The sequence below is a fragment of the Amphiura filiformis genome, chromosome 11, assembly GCF_039555335.1.
Source record: "Amphiura filiformis chromosome 11, Afil_fr2py, whole genome shotgun sequence".
In the NCBI taxonomy this organism is placed as follows: domain Eukaryota; kingdom Metazoa; phylum Echinodermata; class Ophiuroidea; order Amphilepidida; family Amphiuridae; genus Amphiura; species Amphiura filiformis.
In genome coordinates, this window is record NC_092638.1 from 41111384 (window position 1) to 41128049 (window position 16666).

The window sequence follows — 16666 nt, forward strand, 5'->3', positions numbered from 1 at the left end:
CAAATTCCTTCAAAAAATTTTATTAGCTAAGAAAAACATAGGAGAGTGACGGTATGTGCACATATGAATTATGTTTACCTAATGTATATGTGGTATTTTTTGTTTGAGGTCAAAGGTCATTAAGGGGACACTTCCGGTTTAAAACCAAATTCCTTCAAAAACTTTTATTAGCTAAGAAAAACATAGGAGAGTGGCGGTATGTGCACACATGAATTATGTTTACCTAATGTATTTGTGGTATTTTTTATTTGGGGTCAAAGATCATTAATGGATCACTTCCGGTCCAAGACAAAAAACATTCAAAATGTCCCTTCTGTCACAAATAACATGGCAGAGTTATACTATGTGCACACATGCATTGACATAAGGCAATGCCTGTGGGGTTCGTGTTCGTGGTCTTAGACCACAGCTAAGTCTAGTTTTCTCTTTTTCTCATCTATTTTCTCTTCTTATCTCTCCAATCAGGGGGGATAGCACTAATTCACGGGTTTTGTATTAGCCCCGCAAACCTATGGCGAATTTTGTTGCTCTCAACAAAGTGAGGGAAGGTCGATCGGTTATGAATAATTCATATCAAATCTTACTCGGCCCATTAGTCCGGCTGCCAGTGGGTTTGACGTTGTTTTGGTGTCCACCAACTTAAGTAACAAAAATAAGTTTATCAGCATTGAGCATTTTGAGATATGGCGGGTCAAAGTTCACACAGAGGTCAAAATTCAAATTGCTCAAATGCTGTTGAAAAGTTCTTTAAATTATTCCTCTTGTCATGGCGATCCAGAAAAAGTATTCTTTTACCTATCTGAGACATTCCCTTCTGGAGTTATAAGCAAAAAGGCCATTATAAGCAAAAAGGGTCAAAACCTGAGAAATACTCCGTTTGTACACTCATAGAAATTGTTCGTTGGCATTACTCAGTAAGTTGATGTAAGTCGTTGCGTCAACTTTCCGAGTAATGCCAACGCGTACAATTTGAGTAACGCTGACTCGATATCATTATGTTGGTCGCACTCATTTGCACTTACTTTATTGAGTTGTTACAACTCAGAAAATGAAACTAGGTTAGCATAATTTTCTAGAGGTGTGCTATAGTATACAAAATTTTGCACTGATTACAAAAATAAATATTTGAATACTGCTAATTGTGCAGAAAATTATCCAATTACGTGAATTAGGTAACATAGTACCAAATTGGAATAACTCAAAACAATAAGTACCAGTAACTTAATATGAACGAGTTACATCAACTTACATGTTGAGTTACAATAACTCAACTAATTGGTTCTTTGAACCTTGTTTAATTTTCTAAGTTCCCTGAACTTGAATTCAGAAGTTGGCATTACTTAAAAAGTTGTCGCAACGACTTACATCAACTTTTTAAGTAATGCCAACAAAGTTGATTAGTTGATGGAACTTTTTGAGCTTTTTCAGCATTTTTTAAGTTCGGATAACTAAAATGAATTTTGTTTTGGCAACTTTTACACTATTTTTGAGTTGTCCAAACTTACTCCTTTTGAATTGCGCCAACAAGGCGAACAAGTCATTTCTATGAGTGTATATATTTGTATTAGTCTCAAATTGTTCGCATTCTATAAACAATTAAAAAACAGAATAGTTTGCCATAGCTAGGATGTTTCGTTACTGTGGTAACGTGGTGACAAAGGTCAATGTCCATTGAATCACATATAGACCTGGCCCTTTAGAGTGTGGATTTTGGCTCATCTTTCACACACAAGGAAGAACAGTCTACTGGCAATAAAATGCTGCGTCTAACTCATTTTTGTAAAACATTGGAGTTGGGCCCTTCTTCCACTTAGGTATTCAATTATATAAGCTTTTATGACAAGATCATTGAATCAACCTGGCAAAATAAGATTAAATCAGGTGATTGACGAGGACCCTGCTAAACGCGGAGCGTTAGGGTGCAGTGCCCTCTTAAAGCCAGTGGCGTAGCCAGGGTTTTGGAACCGGGGGCACAACTTGTAAATGTACCGACGGAAATATTAGGCGTAAATGTACCGACGGAAATATTAGGCGGTACCAACGCCGAACAACTAAGGCAAAGCAAAGAAAATTGGAACTTACTACCAGCGCCGATGTCGCCAATACGTATAACTCTTTCGGACGTGTTATGGTACGATCCTTTGATAAATCACCGTCCCGCACGCCATGTACATCGTGTATGCGGTAGACTAATAATTCCATCGTAATAAGAAAACGACGGTTCCTGCGTTTCATGCAAAATCTCGGATTTTGACTACAGCACCTAGAGTCTTAAATTTTGCAGGGTATGTTGGATTAATAAAGTACAATATAATCGTGTAAAAAAAGAATTTTGAAAAATATCGAGGGCGTCAGCAAATGTTATAATATGGCTTTAAATAGTTACCAAACAGACAGACATACATACATACATACATACAGACAGACAAAAACAAAACAGATGATCCGATTTAACACGAGAATGATAGTTAAGATAGAACGAGTGAAGTTGAATTATTAACGTTTTCCTCAATTGATTAAGACTTTTAATCTCTGCTGCGATATTTTTATAATTCCAAGCCATAAATTTTGTCATTTTTCTTTACATCTTCGTGTAGGCGTTGTATCGAATTTAGCTCCTCCCAAAGGACCTCATATGCAACTAGTGGAGCAATTAATGAGAGAATACGGACCTCCATTTTGTCGACCTGTCTCTGAATATAACAAGACAATAGTAGTTGAATTCTTCATGTTCATTAACCAGGTTCTTAGTTTCGTAAGTATCATTATTTAGGGGTTTTTTTAGTTTCTTTTTGCTGAACCATGAAATGGTATCAGCCTATATTAGTCTATCCAACTTATCTAACTCTTATAACTTTATAACTCAAGTCTGCTGCCTCCAATCATCTGATCTCCCGGCCTTATATTTAATTTATCACTTTTCCAGAACAATCCCCCACCAATTATAATGCATTACATAATTTCTATATATAGCTCATTAGATCACCACAAGCCAATCAGAATCCTTAATCTGTGTACATCATTTCTAAAAATAGTACATTACCACAACACAAACCAATCAGAATCATTCACTTATGCACTTGAGTATTGTAATAGCGTCACCGCTTACTACTTTGGAAATCATGACTATTCTAGAAGTCTCCATTGAGCAAAGTATTCTTGCATTGAGTTGCCAGAATATTCCATGTACAAACAAATGGAACTAAATATCAAAACAAGTGAAAACTAATATCTGGAGACAAAATACATAACTTTTGATAATTATTATGGAATATTTTGGGGCACATAACAAGATGCCATCAGGAACAACTTGAACCACCCGATGTACAATCTCAAAAGCTATACTGTATGTATCCACATGATTGATTTGCTTTACCAGATATGGAGAAACAACATTATCAATAATAACTGTCAAGAAGGGTTTCTTTTCAATTTAAATCAAAATAATGGAATAAAATTTAAAATAAAACTTTATCTTGGCCGATTAACTTGGAAATCTATGGGTAAAATAACACAATATAAAAGTCAATTCGTGCATGAAAGGGTTGACTAGCCATCAGCTATCTTCAGTAGATAGTAATGACATGATAGAGCCATCAGCTTGGAAATCTATGGGTATCTTAATGTTGTAATTACTAAATTAATTCAAAATTACCGTTTCGTACAAACACAACAAGCTTTGCAGATTCCATTTAGGTGTAAGTTGGGACATGTGTAAACATTACCAATAAACTAAATAACAAACATGACAAACGATATAAACAGAGGAAGAGGCTTACGCATCATACATTGGAATATTCCTTTCCCCTGATCATAAATTATGAAAATTGTCCCAGCACACAATTAACACCCACCCCTAACAACCCCCACCCCCACACACACCACTCCCGAATTGTGTATCAAGTGGGGACACTCACATACATTGTGTGTTTTCAATCGACAAACCGGGGTCAAAATGGTCGATTTCAAAAACATTTTTTGATGAAATTCGGGGTCATGACCCTACCCCTGTGTAATGTTCCCGGTTTTTATTGCATTTTAAAGCTTCTTAGTCATAGGGGATGCAGGGGTATAGTCTTTCCAACCGGAGACGTCCCCGGTTTTGCCGATGTCCCCGGTTTGTAAAGACACACTCCACGCGTACTTTAGATGTCTCACCCGTTTAAGGCAATGGCTTCCCCGGGTGGCTTCCATCTTTCATCACAGCATCTGAAGTTTCTTCGCAGTTTTTACAGTTGGCCATGGCAACTTGGTAATGTGTTTGGACCAGCAAAGATTATTTCAGTGGACTCTTTTACTCTTAAGTAATGATGGTGATCGGTTCCTTGGCAGATGAAACGTTCAATTTTGTACTGGTGGTTGACTTTCTTCAAGCATTTTGAAACATTGAAGTTCATTTGCCAAGTTGTTCCCAATTACACAATGAATGTCTTTTTGACGGATTTGTTTTTGCTTATAGAATGAACGAGATCAGATGCTAAAAGTGGCCGGTCAGCTGCATATGGTAAGGCTTATTAAACATATAGCATAGGAAATTAAGTTGTAAGGAAAATGGCACTAATAAAAACGATTACAAAGTACATACATATCAAAATTAATATAGAATATAAGATTGCCAGAGGGAAAGGTATTTGGGCAAACATTTTAAGAAATTTACATTTGACCTTAAGGAGTTATTATTATTATTAGGGAATTATTATTATTATTATTATTATTATTATTATTATTATTATTATTATTATTATTACAACATATTTTCACAGCCTAAAATGTGTAATTTTGGTGTTAAAATGCGTATATTACGCAAACATGATTCTTATAATATAACAAAAATGTGTACACTCAGCATTTTAATAAAATGCGCACATGCTGCATTTTATATATTCAGCAGCGCCGTCTGTAAGTAGAGCGGTTTCCAAAAAAATAACTGAAAACAAAAATACTTGAAACCATAGAATATGGAAACTATTATTTTTATTAGTTAAAAATCGAAGTGAGGTATGGGACTGGCTGGGTTAGCTACGGAGCGTTAAAATCACATATGCTCTGCTTGCAGCGACCATACAATAATAATAATAATTAATTAATTATACGGTATACTATTGTCCTTTCAAGGCGTGGAACGATGAGTATCTTGTATGGAATGAAACTGAATTCCCAACAGTAGAAAGTGTTAAAATACCAATATCAAAGATCTGGCATCCTGAAGTACATCTTTATGAAAGGTAAGCCATTCTAATAATCATCGCAACACAAAGCACACCTCCATCAAAACGTCTCCAAGAAGCTTTAAAAGGGCTATAAACGGTACCATGTGGCAACAGAGCCACCATCGGCGATTTTGGGGGAAACATAATAGAAGGCAGTACTGACGACATAACAACAGAAGCCATCCAAGCATGTGGAGATGTTGGAATCAAGTGGCTGACCAGAGTCTTCAATGCAGCATGGGAGGAGAGAGCAGCACCTGATGTCTGGCAAAAGGCGATAGTGATTCCTATCTGGAAAAAGAAAGGAACCAAGAGAGATAATTGTGAAAAATACAGGGGCATCTCCTTGCTGAGTCACGCCGGCAAGATGTTTGCAAAAATCATAGAGAGAAGAATTCGACCCCTAGTGGAGCTGCAACTAAGTGAAACACAGTTTGGCTTCAGGAAAAACAGGGGATATACAGATGCCATTTTTGGCATACGACAGTTATGTGAAAAGTGTATAGAGTTCAACCAGGAGCTGCACATGGTGTTCGTAGACCAAGAAAAGGCTTTTGATCGGGTGGATAGAGAACAGTTGTGGGCTGTAATGGAGGGCTAGGGTATAAGAGGTCAACTGCTAGATAATGTCAGAGCAAAGACAGCAAATGCATGGTGAGAACCAGAAGTGTGCAGTCAAAGTGGTTCCCAGTAACATCAGGGGTACGTCAAGGCTGTGTGCTGTCGCCACTGCTCTTCTTGATTTATATGGACAAGATCGCCAAGGAATCAAATCCAACTAGTGGAGAAATAAATGAGCTTCTCTTTGCAGATGACCAGAGCCTCATCCACAAGGACTCAGCAGGACTTCAAGATCATACCAACAAACTAAATGCAGCATGTGAGAAATATGGCATGAAAGTCAGCATAGCCAAAACAGAGACCATGGTGGTTAGTAGATTACCCAAGGATATTGACATCACCATTAACAACAGCAAGCTAAAACACACAAAGGAGTTTAAGCACTTGGGAAGTACCTTTTCTGAGGATGGAAGTATCACCAGAGAAATAGAGACACGATGTCAAAAGGCCAACAATATTATCTACCAACTAGGCCCGCTACTCACACATCCTGCAATACAGATGGATACAAAAGCAAAACTCATCAATGCCATATTTTTCCCAACTCTCTGCTACCAGTGCCAAACATGGACTCTCAACAAAAGAACAACCCAAAGCCTCATCACCAGTGAAATGAGATGCCTAAGAAGAGCAGCTAATAAGTCAAGGAGGGATAAAATCAGGAATGAGGATATCAGAAAGATGGTAGGCACCACACCAATCACAGAATATGTTGCAAAACAACAAGTTAGATGGTTCGGTCACCTTATGCGAATGGCCCCTAGCCAACCTGCAGCAAGAACATATAACAGCAAAACAACAGGAACTAGGGCTAGAGGAAGACCAAGGAAGAGGTGGGCAGATGGAGTAAAGGAAGTACTCTTAAAGTCACGGGATTACCATGAGTGAGGTTACCCGACTTGCCCAGGAAAGAAAGTTACATTTCCCCACGACGCTATGAAAGGCAAAAGTGGTGGATTAAAGTAAAGTAAGTAAGTATTGTGTGTCGTTTGAAATTTTCTAAGACTTTCAGCATAACAGATTCAACTTACCTTGAATTTTCGATGTGTGACTATGCAACACATCTTCATCAGAAGAAGTCCTAAGATGTTGTGATGGACCTGCCCTTTTGTTGACCATTGGCGACTTTTGGTCGAATGAGGGCGTTGCACAAGGTTGCCAATTCTAGTCCTTGATCACGATTTAGTTCTGGCAATTTCTTTTTGATCTGAATGGCCTCCCATTAAACTAAACACTAAACGAGGGTACTATCGTTTAAAGTGTATAACCTCGTTTACCCATGAGATGACCGATCACATTATGGATGCATTTGTAGATAAATAATTCAAACATTTTTGCTTGACAAATCCATTAAATGAGTAACCACGACTTTAGCTTTCGCCATCGAGGCTGAGGGCTTGATCACAAGTGACTTGGTCCAAGTCACTTGTGATCAAGCCATCAGCCCCGTTAGCGAAAGCTAAAGTCGTGAGTACTCATTAAGGGATGTATAATGGGCGGGAACCTGGTTTGAATTCCAGAGGGAGTGTGCCTGTAAGAGACACAGCCATCGGTAAAGGACCGGCTCAGATCGCGCGCCAAATAAGTTTGCAGTTCAAAAATTGCATGTTTTTCTCAGCCTTGGAAAAAAATAGGCAGAGCTAAGAAATCGAACCCAGGACCTCCCTGTTGTAAACTCAGTGCATTACCACTGAGCCAACTAATTATTAGCTGTGAGAAATTTGATAGTAATCCTTGATATTGCTGAATAGAATAAATCAACACTGATAGGCCTATTTATCTAATGTACGATGCTATTCAAAATTAATAGACGTTTCATAGGGGCCTATAAACTAGGAATATATGTGAAATGGCTATCAATCAATCAAATTTTCAAGTTATCAGCAATCAATAATAAACCGATGAATCATGGAATATTACTCATTACTCTACCAAATAAATAAATAAGTCAGTAAATAAACAAATAAATTCAAAATGCAGAATGCAGTTATTATTTTAGTTACAAAATTCCAAACATTTTATAGAGGCTGTGCATATGACGTATCATATCGTAAATATGGCGGACTACTCAAATGCATTCAACAAAAGCATGATTGCAATCTATCGCGACAGTTCCTCTCACACATATAACAACTGCACTACGATCAAATAGATTGATAACAACATTTGATTGAATGGACTACACTGCGCCATGATTACGGTGAAGGACACCGGTTCAAATCCTTTGTTTGGAGCCAATCAATAATTTCACGCACAACCTCTATTATGAGGACCTGTGCTTTTAATATCCGCGCCTAATCAATAATGGATCTTTCACGATGTTCACTCCATAGTTAAACTACTGTATCCCTGTAGGATTATCTACTGACCAGGTGCAAAACAACTCAGTCGTAAAGTGGATGTTATAACAGTACCCAATCAAGCGTACATATCAAGGTCATAGCAAGGTCAAAGTTTCCATAAAAGTATAGTATAGACGTAGACGCAAGCTTCCGTGCGGGAAACATAAAAACATACTCGCCAGTCGTGCCCTTTTTATGAGATTTGATACGGCGCCGAAGACTACAGCTGTTTCATAATTAGTCTGAAACCCTGTTTCCAGACGAAAATTTGTATGTTGTTATAAGGAATTCAAAGTAATTTTTATCATCAAGGGACCCACAAGGGACAAATATATAACATTAGTAAATTAAAAAACCCTGTCCATCAAATTGAACCAAAATTACACACAGGTTTACTTCAATACTCTACTCTTAACACATGTCAGTAACCAAGCAGTTATCCAACTGACACAACAGCAAAATGCACTGACATGGAACAGCTTCCTGGACCACATTCACAGCCCAGCCCCAAGTTTATGAAAAGCAGAAAGCAGCACCGTTTTATCATCTGTGCAAGGATCTTGTGTGCATTCTCACAGATTTTTTGTGCTGCGTGCCAAATGTTGGGCTGTGAAAGTGGAGGAATTTACAAGAAGCTGTCCTATGACAGTGCATTTTGCTGTTGTGTCAGTTGGACAACTGCTTGGTTACTGACATGTGTTTTGAATAGAGTATTAAAGTAATCCTGCGTGTAATTTTGGTTCATTTTGATTGACACTATTTTAAGATATGACCTTATGATTCACAAGTTGTAAAAAATTATAAGTTTCTTTTTGAGCTCAGTTTATGTATCTGCACTATCATTATCAGGTAATATTAATTATCATCATATTAATACTTTCATATTTTATCCTTGATTTAAAGTTCAGATTTTGAAACTCCAAAAGATGACCTTCCGTGGATATATTCTGATGGACTTGTCTTTTTGGCTGTACCAATGACATTTACTATAATGTGTCGAGTTGACGCTCGATTTTTCCCATTTGATACTCAACGATGCCAATCAAAATTTGGATCTTGGACATACAAGACACAATATATGGATCTTACCTTAGCAGAGCGAAATGCTTCGGATTCAAGAAAGGACTTTGTGGAAAATGGTGTTTGGGACTTAACTGATGTGCAGTTTCATCGCAATGATACTTTCTATGTTAAATATGGCAATTATTCAGAAATTGTTTTTACGTTATTTCTCACTCGACGTCCGACATTCTACGTATTAACCGTGACCATCCCTTGTTTTCTGTTGTCTGTAATTAATGTGATGGTTTTCATTTTGCCAACGGAATCCGGTGAAAAGGTGTCTTTGGGTATCACTAATGTATTGGCACTCGTACTTTTTCAACAATTGATTGCTGGAATTATGCCACCTACATCTGACAAGTCACCGTTGATATGTAAGTGCGAAATAGGTGTCGTATACCAAAGTATATATATGAAAACAAAATGAAACCCTGTAATATGTTCACTATTTCATGGAATGCCGACAGTAATCAACCCAATAGAGTGAAATTGCACTTCTTTGAGAGTGAATTGCACTCCCTTAGTCTTTACAGAGTGACTAATAGTGTTACTCTAAATTCACTACATTTACCGCCTTTTCCTTCACTCCATCATTTCCATTGGGGTAATCGGGGTAAATTGGGGTAAATTCCCCGAGATTCAAGTTGGCTCCCGTATGTACACATGACATGTACAAGGGTCTCGAACAAGGCAAGGGAATGCCGAAAATATTTTACTATAAAATGGTAAAAATATCGCCGCGAGTTTGTGTAGCAAGTTTTAAATGTGATAACCTTTCTGTGACCTCTCCTGATTATTGATTTTGATCATTTTTACGCTAGTCCGAATGTACCCGTGAGCTTACATTTTAAGATCTCGACAAAAACAAAACAAGAAAACAACCAGTATAATATTCAGGAAACAGATGTGTAAGGGCGTCAGGGCCTCTGTTTTATATGCATTACGGTCTTTACGACACTTTACATGGAACCCTACTGATAATTTTTAGTTTGCGTACCAACGTAGCAACCTGGTCTTCTGATTTGATATTTTTTGGCAATTGGGAATCAAAGCTACAAATGAAACTCTATCCCTTCTCACAAGCCTCTTTTACATATTTTTTTGATTAATCTACAGCTTACTACTTCACACCTATGATAATAACAGGATGTCTTGCAGTTATGACAGGTGTCATTGTGGCGTATTTACACCAGCAAGATGGCAAATCAGACGTCCCCAAGTGGATTTGTATACTAGCCAAGAAGAAACCGGCGTACAACCCCAGCCTTGACCAGAATACCAATGACAGTGATAATGAAGGACACGGAAATTTGGATCCCAAACTAAATGACAAACGTCATATTCGAAAGAACCAAAGTTTAGAAGAGATCAAAACAGAGAATAACGCAGAAATTGAGAACACTTATACAAACTTGTACAAATCAACAGATGCCGGTTCTAGAATGGGAAATACTACTAGCGTGTTTCTTACCAAATACAATGGACATTTGATTGATAATATTGTAACGTGGAAAGACATTGCCACAGCTATTAACCGCATCATGCTAGCTGTTTGTCTTTGTATCACAGTAGTTTCAGTTCTAGTTATTGTCTTTTTATATAAATTTATGTAACAGGATCATTAAACTTCTGATAAAGATCATCCCAGTGGCAATGAAGACTCGCTCGGCGGATGGTATTTCCTTCTTAGTGCCTATTTGCAACTTGCAAGAAGGGTGCTGGGGTAGAGCCAGAGGGTAGAGCAATTAGTGACAGCTCCACGTTTTTAGAACACAGTGACAGCTCCACGTTTGTAAAAAAACAAGAAAAAAACAGCGCCTTTACAATAAGGCTATAATGACTCAAAAACAATCTGATTTGGAAGAATACAAAGATTACAGGACGTTGACACAAAAGAACGCCTGTCAGAACTATTGGTCCTTCCAAAATAACATGCTCAATAATCCAGAAGAATTACAGGCTTTCTGGCGAATTATCAAATCCAAGAAGCAAGATTCTACTGGCGTTTCTTCTCTCAAGCAAGGTCATTTTCGACAGCAAGGGGAAACTAAACACCTTCAACAACCAGTTCAGGTCAGTTCTTACAACTGAGGAAACATCAAACTTGCCTAGATGACTGGCTCTGCTTACCCATCTATCAACAATATCTCCACCGAAAGGCTGTTAAAGCTGCTAAAATCCTTAAAGGCCAAGAAAGCGACTGGGCCTGATGATATCCCTGCTCGTTTCTTGCAAGAATTGGCTGTTGAAACTGCTCCAATATTAAATGCTATATTCCAACAGTCGTTACTGGTACAGTGGTAGTGTACCCAATGCTTGGATAATAGCCAACATATCTCCCATATTTTTTTTTTAAAAGGGACATGAGTACAGCTTCTAACTACCGCCCAGTATCGATCACGAGCATATGCAGCAAGCTAATTGAGCACATTATCTTCAGTCAGGTGATGAACCACTATGACACCTTCAACATCCTTACAGACGTCCAGCACGGGTTCCGCCCAGGCTGCCCCTGTGAGTCCCAGCTTCTGATAACCACCCACGATCTAGCCAGTGCCCTCGACAATAAAGGCCAAGTTGACGCCATTGTGTTGGATTTTCCAAGGCGTTCGACCGCGTTCCCCACCAGTGCCTCCTCCTGAAACTATAACATTACGGAGTTCGAGGTTCATTACTCGCTTGGGTAGACAACTTCTTAACGCAACGTTCGCAACAAGTCGTCATCGATGGCCAGGCATCGGAATGGGTCCCGTCACTTCAGGGGTGCCCCGGGGCACAGTGCTTGGTGTTCCATGACCTTTCATCAGGCATTACTTCAAATATCCGGCTCTTTGAAGATGACTGCCTCTTGTACAAACCTATCAACAATTCCGAAGATCTTGACAAGCTCCAGCAGTGGACATCTATTTGGCAAATGAAATTCAACACGGACAAATGTCATTCTATGAGATTCACCCTACGTCGCAATATTATTGACGGCCGATATCATTTAGGGAATAGTTGACGACTATCCATATCTTGGTTTGACATTCACCTCCAATCTGTCCTGGTTCAAACACATCAGCGGTGTAACAGCTCGTGTAAATAAAATCCTGGGGCTCATCCACAGAAATCTGAGAGGATGCTCTCGCAAGTTGAATGAACAAGCCTATAATCGCTCGTTCGACCTCATCTTGAATACACATGCCCAGTCTGATCCATACCACCAAAAAGACATCAATGAAATTAAAAACATACAGAGGCAGGCTGCAAGATTTGTCCTCTACAGATACAGACGGCAAGACAGTGTTTCATCAATGCTTCAAGAATTAGAGTGGGTCTCCTTCGAGCAAAGACGAAAAACATCTAGCCTCATTCTCATGTACAAGATATGTTACAACATTGTGGCAGTCAACCCAGCGCTTTACATGACTCCAATGCCTCTATCCTCTACAAGAGCGTACCATCCAAGCAAATTCAGTCCACTACCAGCCCGTATTCAGCTCTTCAAAGCGTCTTTCTTCCCGCGCACAGTCGCCTGGTGGAATTCTCTATCAGTGAGCACTTTGTCTTCTCCAACTTATGAGGTGTTCAGGGGAGCGGTAACTGGTTCTATGTAATTCCAGGTCCATTATTACTCGCACTTTGTATATATCGGTACCTTCATTACCTGCACTGCACGGGAGCAACAAGTTTTTCTTGCTTGGCACTACATCCAGACGTATGGACCTTGCCAAGTCTTAACGTAGAGGATACCACTTCGTTATCAGAAATGCTGCGTCTCTGGAATCATTCCAAACTATACAAGACATATCTTTTTCCATATTATTGTTGCCTTTGTTTTCTTTTTTTTTTATCATTTTTTCCTACATGTATTACGAGCCCGGGGTAAAATGAACTCACGAGCCCCTTTGATCAGCGATGACAGTGGACTTCAGTGGATTTCATATGTGTGTGTTTGGGGGAAGGGGGCGTAAATTTCTTTGTGGGGGGGTGTAAAATTCTTGAACACATGTTGAAGCGGAGCAAAGTATTGTCTTTAGCTGCTAATGATCAAATATGAACATTGAAAGAGACAAATGCGCGAGGAGCGCGCGCTAATTTGCAATTTGAAAATGCCACTTTCCTCCCTGATTAAGTTTCTCTGAACAACTTCAACACGAAATGCAGAAAAATTGCCAACTACGAAAATTTGCATTTCAAACGTAGCGATTTTTGCTCCAATGTTTGAACTTATCATGCTTATTGGTACAAACTCCGCGCAAAGCACGGAAAATTGCCAAATTTAAGCTTAATGATCAAATGAACATTGAATGGCACAATGCGCGCGACTTTGTGTTCCCACGATTAAGCCACGGCTGTTTGATGTGATCATTTATTAATTTTTTGAACAAAACATTATTATAATGTTCAATTCTAGACCTGAATTATATACCAACAGCTGTCACACTAATAAATTGTACATACACATATATTTTGTAGCAATTTTTAACATAGATTTTCGTTTCTATATCAAAGTATTTCATCTTTTTCTGCTTTTTCGTGGTAATTTTTATTTTATAAACTGTACGTTTGTGTGCAAATTGAGGGCGCTATTTATTATATTCTATATCTAAATTAGCCAAATAATATGAGTTATACCTTACATGTCATGATAAAAAGTTTTTTTGAAAATTCCCTTGCCATTTGTTAGTCTGTTTGCTGATGTTCTAATACCATTTAACAAGACAGTGTCTACCCCTTGTAAAGATGCAAACAAGATTTTAGATAAATAGCGCCATCATTGTTTAACTTTTCTTAAAAATGACTCAGTTTACATGCCATCAAACACTTAAGCTGCACTCCCCTGATTTCTCAAAGTCTTCGTTATATCTAGGATGATCATTGTGGCATTTGAAAGGCAGGAAGTAACATAATTCAAGTAAAATAGGCCTATTTATTTGAAAGTGTGGGTCCGCAAAGGCTGTCTTGTATTGTTAATGCACGTCTCTTTTCTTTGTTTTTACGGGCCCGCTACTTTAGTATGGGCCGTAAAAGAGCAAAAATAACATACCTTATATAATGGAGCCGTAAAGGCAAAGAAAAGATACCGAAGTGGGCCCGAAAAAAGCAAAGAAAAGATATCACGGGCCCGTAAAAGAAACAAAGAGACCTTAGTGAGCATGTAAAAAACTTAATAAGCAAAGAAAATATACCTCTATGGACCCGTAAAAATAAAAAAGTGCACGTATCCACTCCTTTCGAAAGCCGTATCTTGCTAAACAAATGTATTTAGGCCAAAATATCACAATAATATTGATTTGAATATGTTATCTTCATATTACATGCAAACAAATTTCACTGTTTCGTAGTGAACAAGGCTCGACAATGCCATTGACAATACATAGGATCATGCGTTCAGCGCTGACATGTACAGAAGGCTGTGTGCTACCATTAATACTACAGTCCATTCATAAAAATATCAAACTCACTCGATAGTATGAACCATAACGTATATTTCAGCTAAATATGTACATCATTCGGGTATTTTTCCTTTATGTACCATCGGTTAATTCGGTTAAAATCGGTTAATTGGAATAATACCAACCAGCAACGGACATTGAGTCAAAACTACGTGAGAAGTTTGGGGTAAGTAAAGCATTTCCTTGTTATAAAAGCAGTCCAAAATTCAACTTTTTATCACAACGCGATATATTAAAAAACTAAATTTTGAGAGGGCCTACGCTGACTCTTTTAATTCTAGTTTAAAATAGATAGATAGATAGATAGATAGATTTATTATTATCTTTTCACTCATTACATGATACAAGAAAAATACATAAGAATAATACATTATAAAGATAATAATAATACAAATATAATAATTATGGAAATGCATAATACAACGATGAGTGAAGGAATTACAGTAAAGGCCCAAAGGCCTGTAGCTCTGTAACCCCTTGATACAGGTATATGGCATTTATTTGACATGGCAGCAGGTTGGTAGACAACAAAATGCCGAGTCCAACCAACCAGCTGCCATGTCCATCAATGACATATCCTATGTTAACATTTAAGGAAAAAACAAAGAAAAACAAAATGCACATATCAAAAACTAATTATTGAAGTAAATTAATGAAATTAGTGAACAAAATATTGGTGAGGTACACATGATTGAAAGACTAAGAATAGCTTTGCATAAGATGTTGTTTATACTTTTTCCGGAATTGCTTCACTGATGACGAGCACTTGATATCAGAATCAATAGCATTCCAAAGCTTTATACCTGCATATTTAATAGATTTCTCACAAAAGACTTTCTTGACTCGAGGTAAGATGAGATTGTTTCTATATCTAGTGTTTATAGCGTGAATTTCAGAGTGCTTTGTAAAAAGGTCGTCAAACACATTGGGTAATAAGCAATTTGTATGTTTATACATGAATGTCCCAAGCTCTAGAGCGTACGTATCTTTGATGCTTAAAGTATTATATTTAAGTAACAGAGGATTAGTTCTAGATCTGTAATTACTGTTACTAATAATACGCAATGCTCTTTTTGAATTTTAAACAGATTATGGATATATGAAGAGCAGGCACATCCCCATGCTAAAATACTATAATTCATGTACGGCAAGACTAACGAACAATATAATGTATACAAAGCTGTATACAAATATGTTCATCACCTGCAGTCTGATATGGTTTCATCAAAGTCTTGGGAAATAATGTCCCTTAAAAAACGATACTGTTAAAAATATCGGTATTAAATGCAAGCGACATTTCTATCGTGTAAAAATGCATTGAAAATTGTCGGCTAAAGAGTGCATAAATTAAAATTGCGAACAGTATTAAATAACTATCTATATTCCAAGCGGAAACGCTTTTCAAAAACTTGCCACCTTTTTTCGAGCAATCGCTGAAACCTAAATATGCAATTCCAGGCGATCTGTAAAAACGAGCGTGAGCGTAAATGACTATGAACTTGGGTCACCGAAACAAATGTTTACATTGGTGTCAGGCCTCTCAAATTAAAGGGTCATAGTGTCCAGGTCTCATTGAAATCCATCAAAGTATTTGGGAAAAATTAATAAATGGGGTAACATTTTTAGTCAAGGGTTAACAAAACATTTTTGCACATAATAGGCCTATAGGAGGCCTACATCATACAGACATACATTAGAACTCATTTCATAGTGCCCTTCTCCAAACTTCGCTAGGAGTAGGTCAACGTCGTCTCGGAGCATTATGACATAGTGAGCCGATGAATTAATTTATCCCTGGCTTGGTCTTCGTCAGTGATTATAGGTATCGACTTCGCAACATCTAGTCATTGTCTGCTCTGTGGTGTGTAAATCATTGTCCAAAACCTTAATACTAAACTCAACCCATAAAGTATCGAAACGATTATAGATGGTCAGATATATCGGGAACTGAAATATATAGCAAAAACTTATTTAATGTATATAAAGCGCA

General features: G+C 37.8%; 1 protein-coding gene across 1 annotated transcript; it reads left to right on the forward strand.

The window, feature by feature from the left end:
- The first annotated feature begins 9090 nt into the window (after positions 1 to 9090).
- On the forward strand, positions 9091 to 11430 carry LOC140164010 (neuronal acetylcholine receptor subunit alpha-7-like). The gene is made up of 2 exons (XM_072187295.1): positions 9091 to 9609; positions 10352 to 11430. The coding sequence occupies exons 1-2, from the start codon at positions 9150 to 9152 to the stop codon at positions 10846 to 10848; spliced, it is 957 nt and encodes a 318-aa protein (XP_072043396.1). The 5' UTR covers positions 9091 to 9149; the 3' UTR covers positions 10849 to 11430.
- Positions 11431 to 16666: the final 5236 nt, after the last annotated feature.

Coding starts and splice junctions, on each gene's coding strand:
- LOC140164010 (XM_072187295.1), top strand. CDS start 9,150: ATGACATTTACTATAATGTGTCGAGTTGACGCTCGATTTTTCCCATTT. Junction 9,610..10,351: donor TGACAAGTCACCGTTGATAT/GTAAGTGCGAAA, acceptor ATTAATCTACAG/CTTACTACTTCACACCTATG.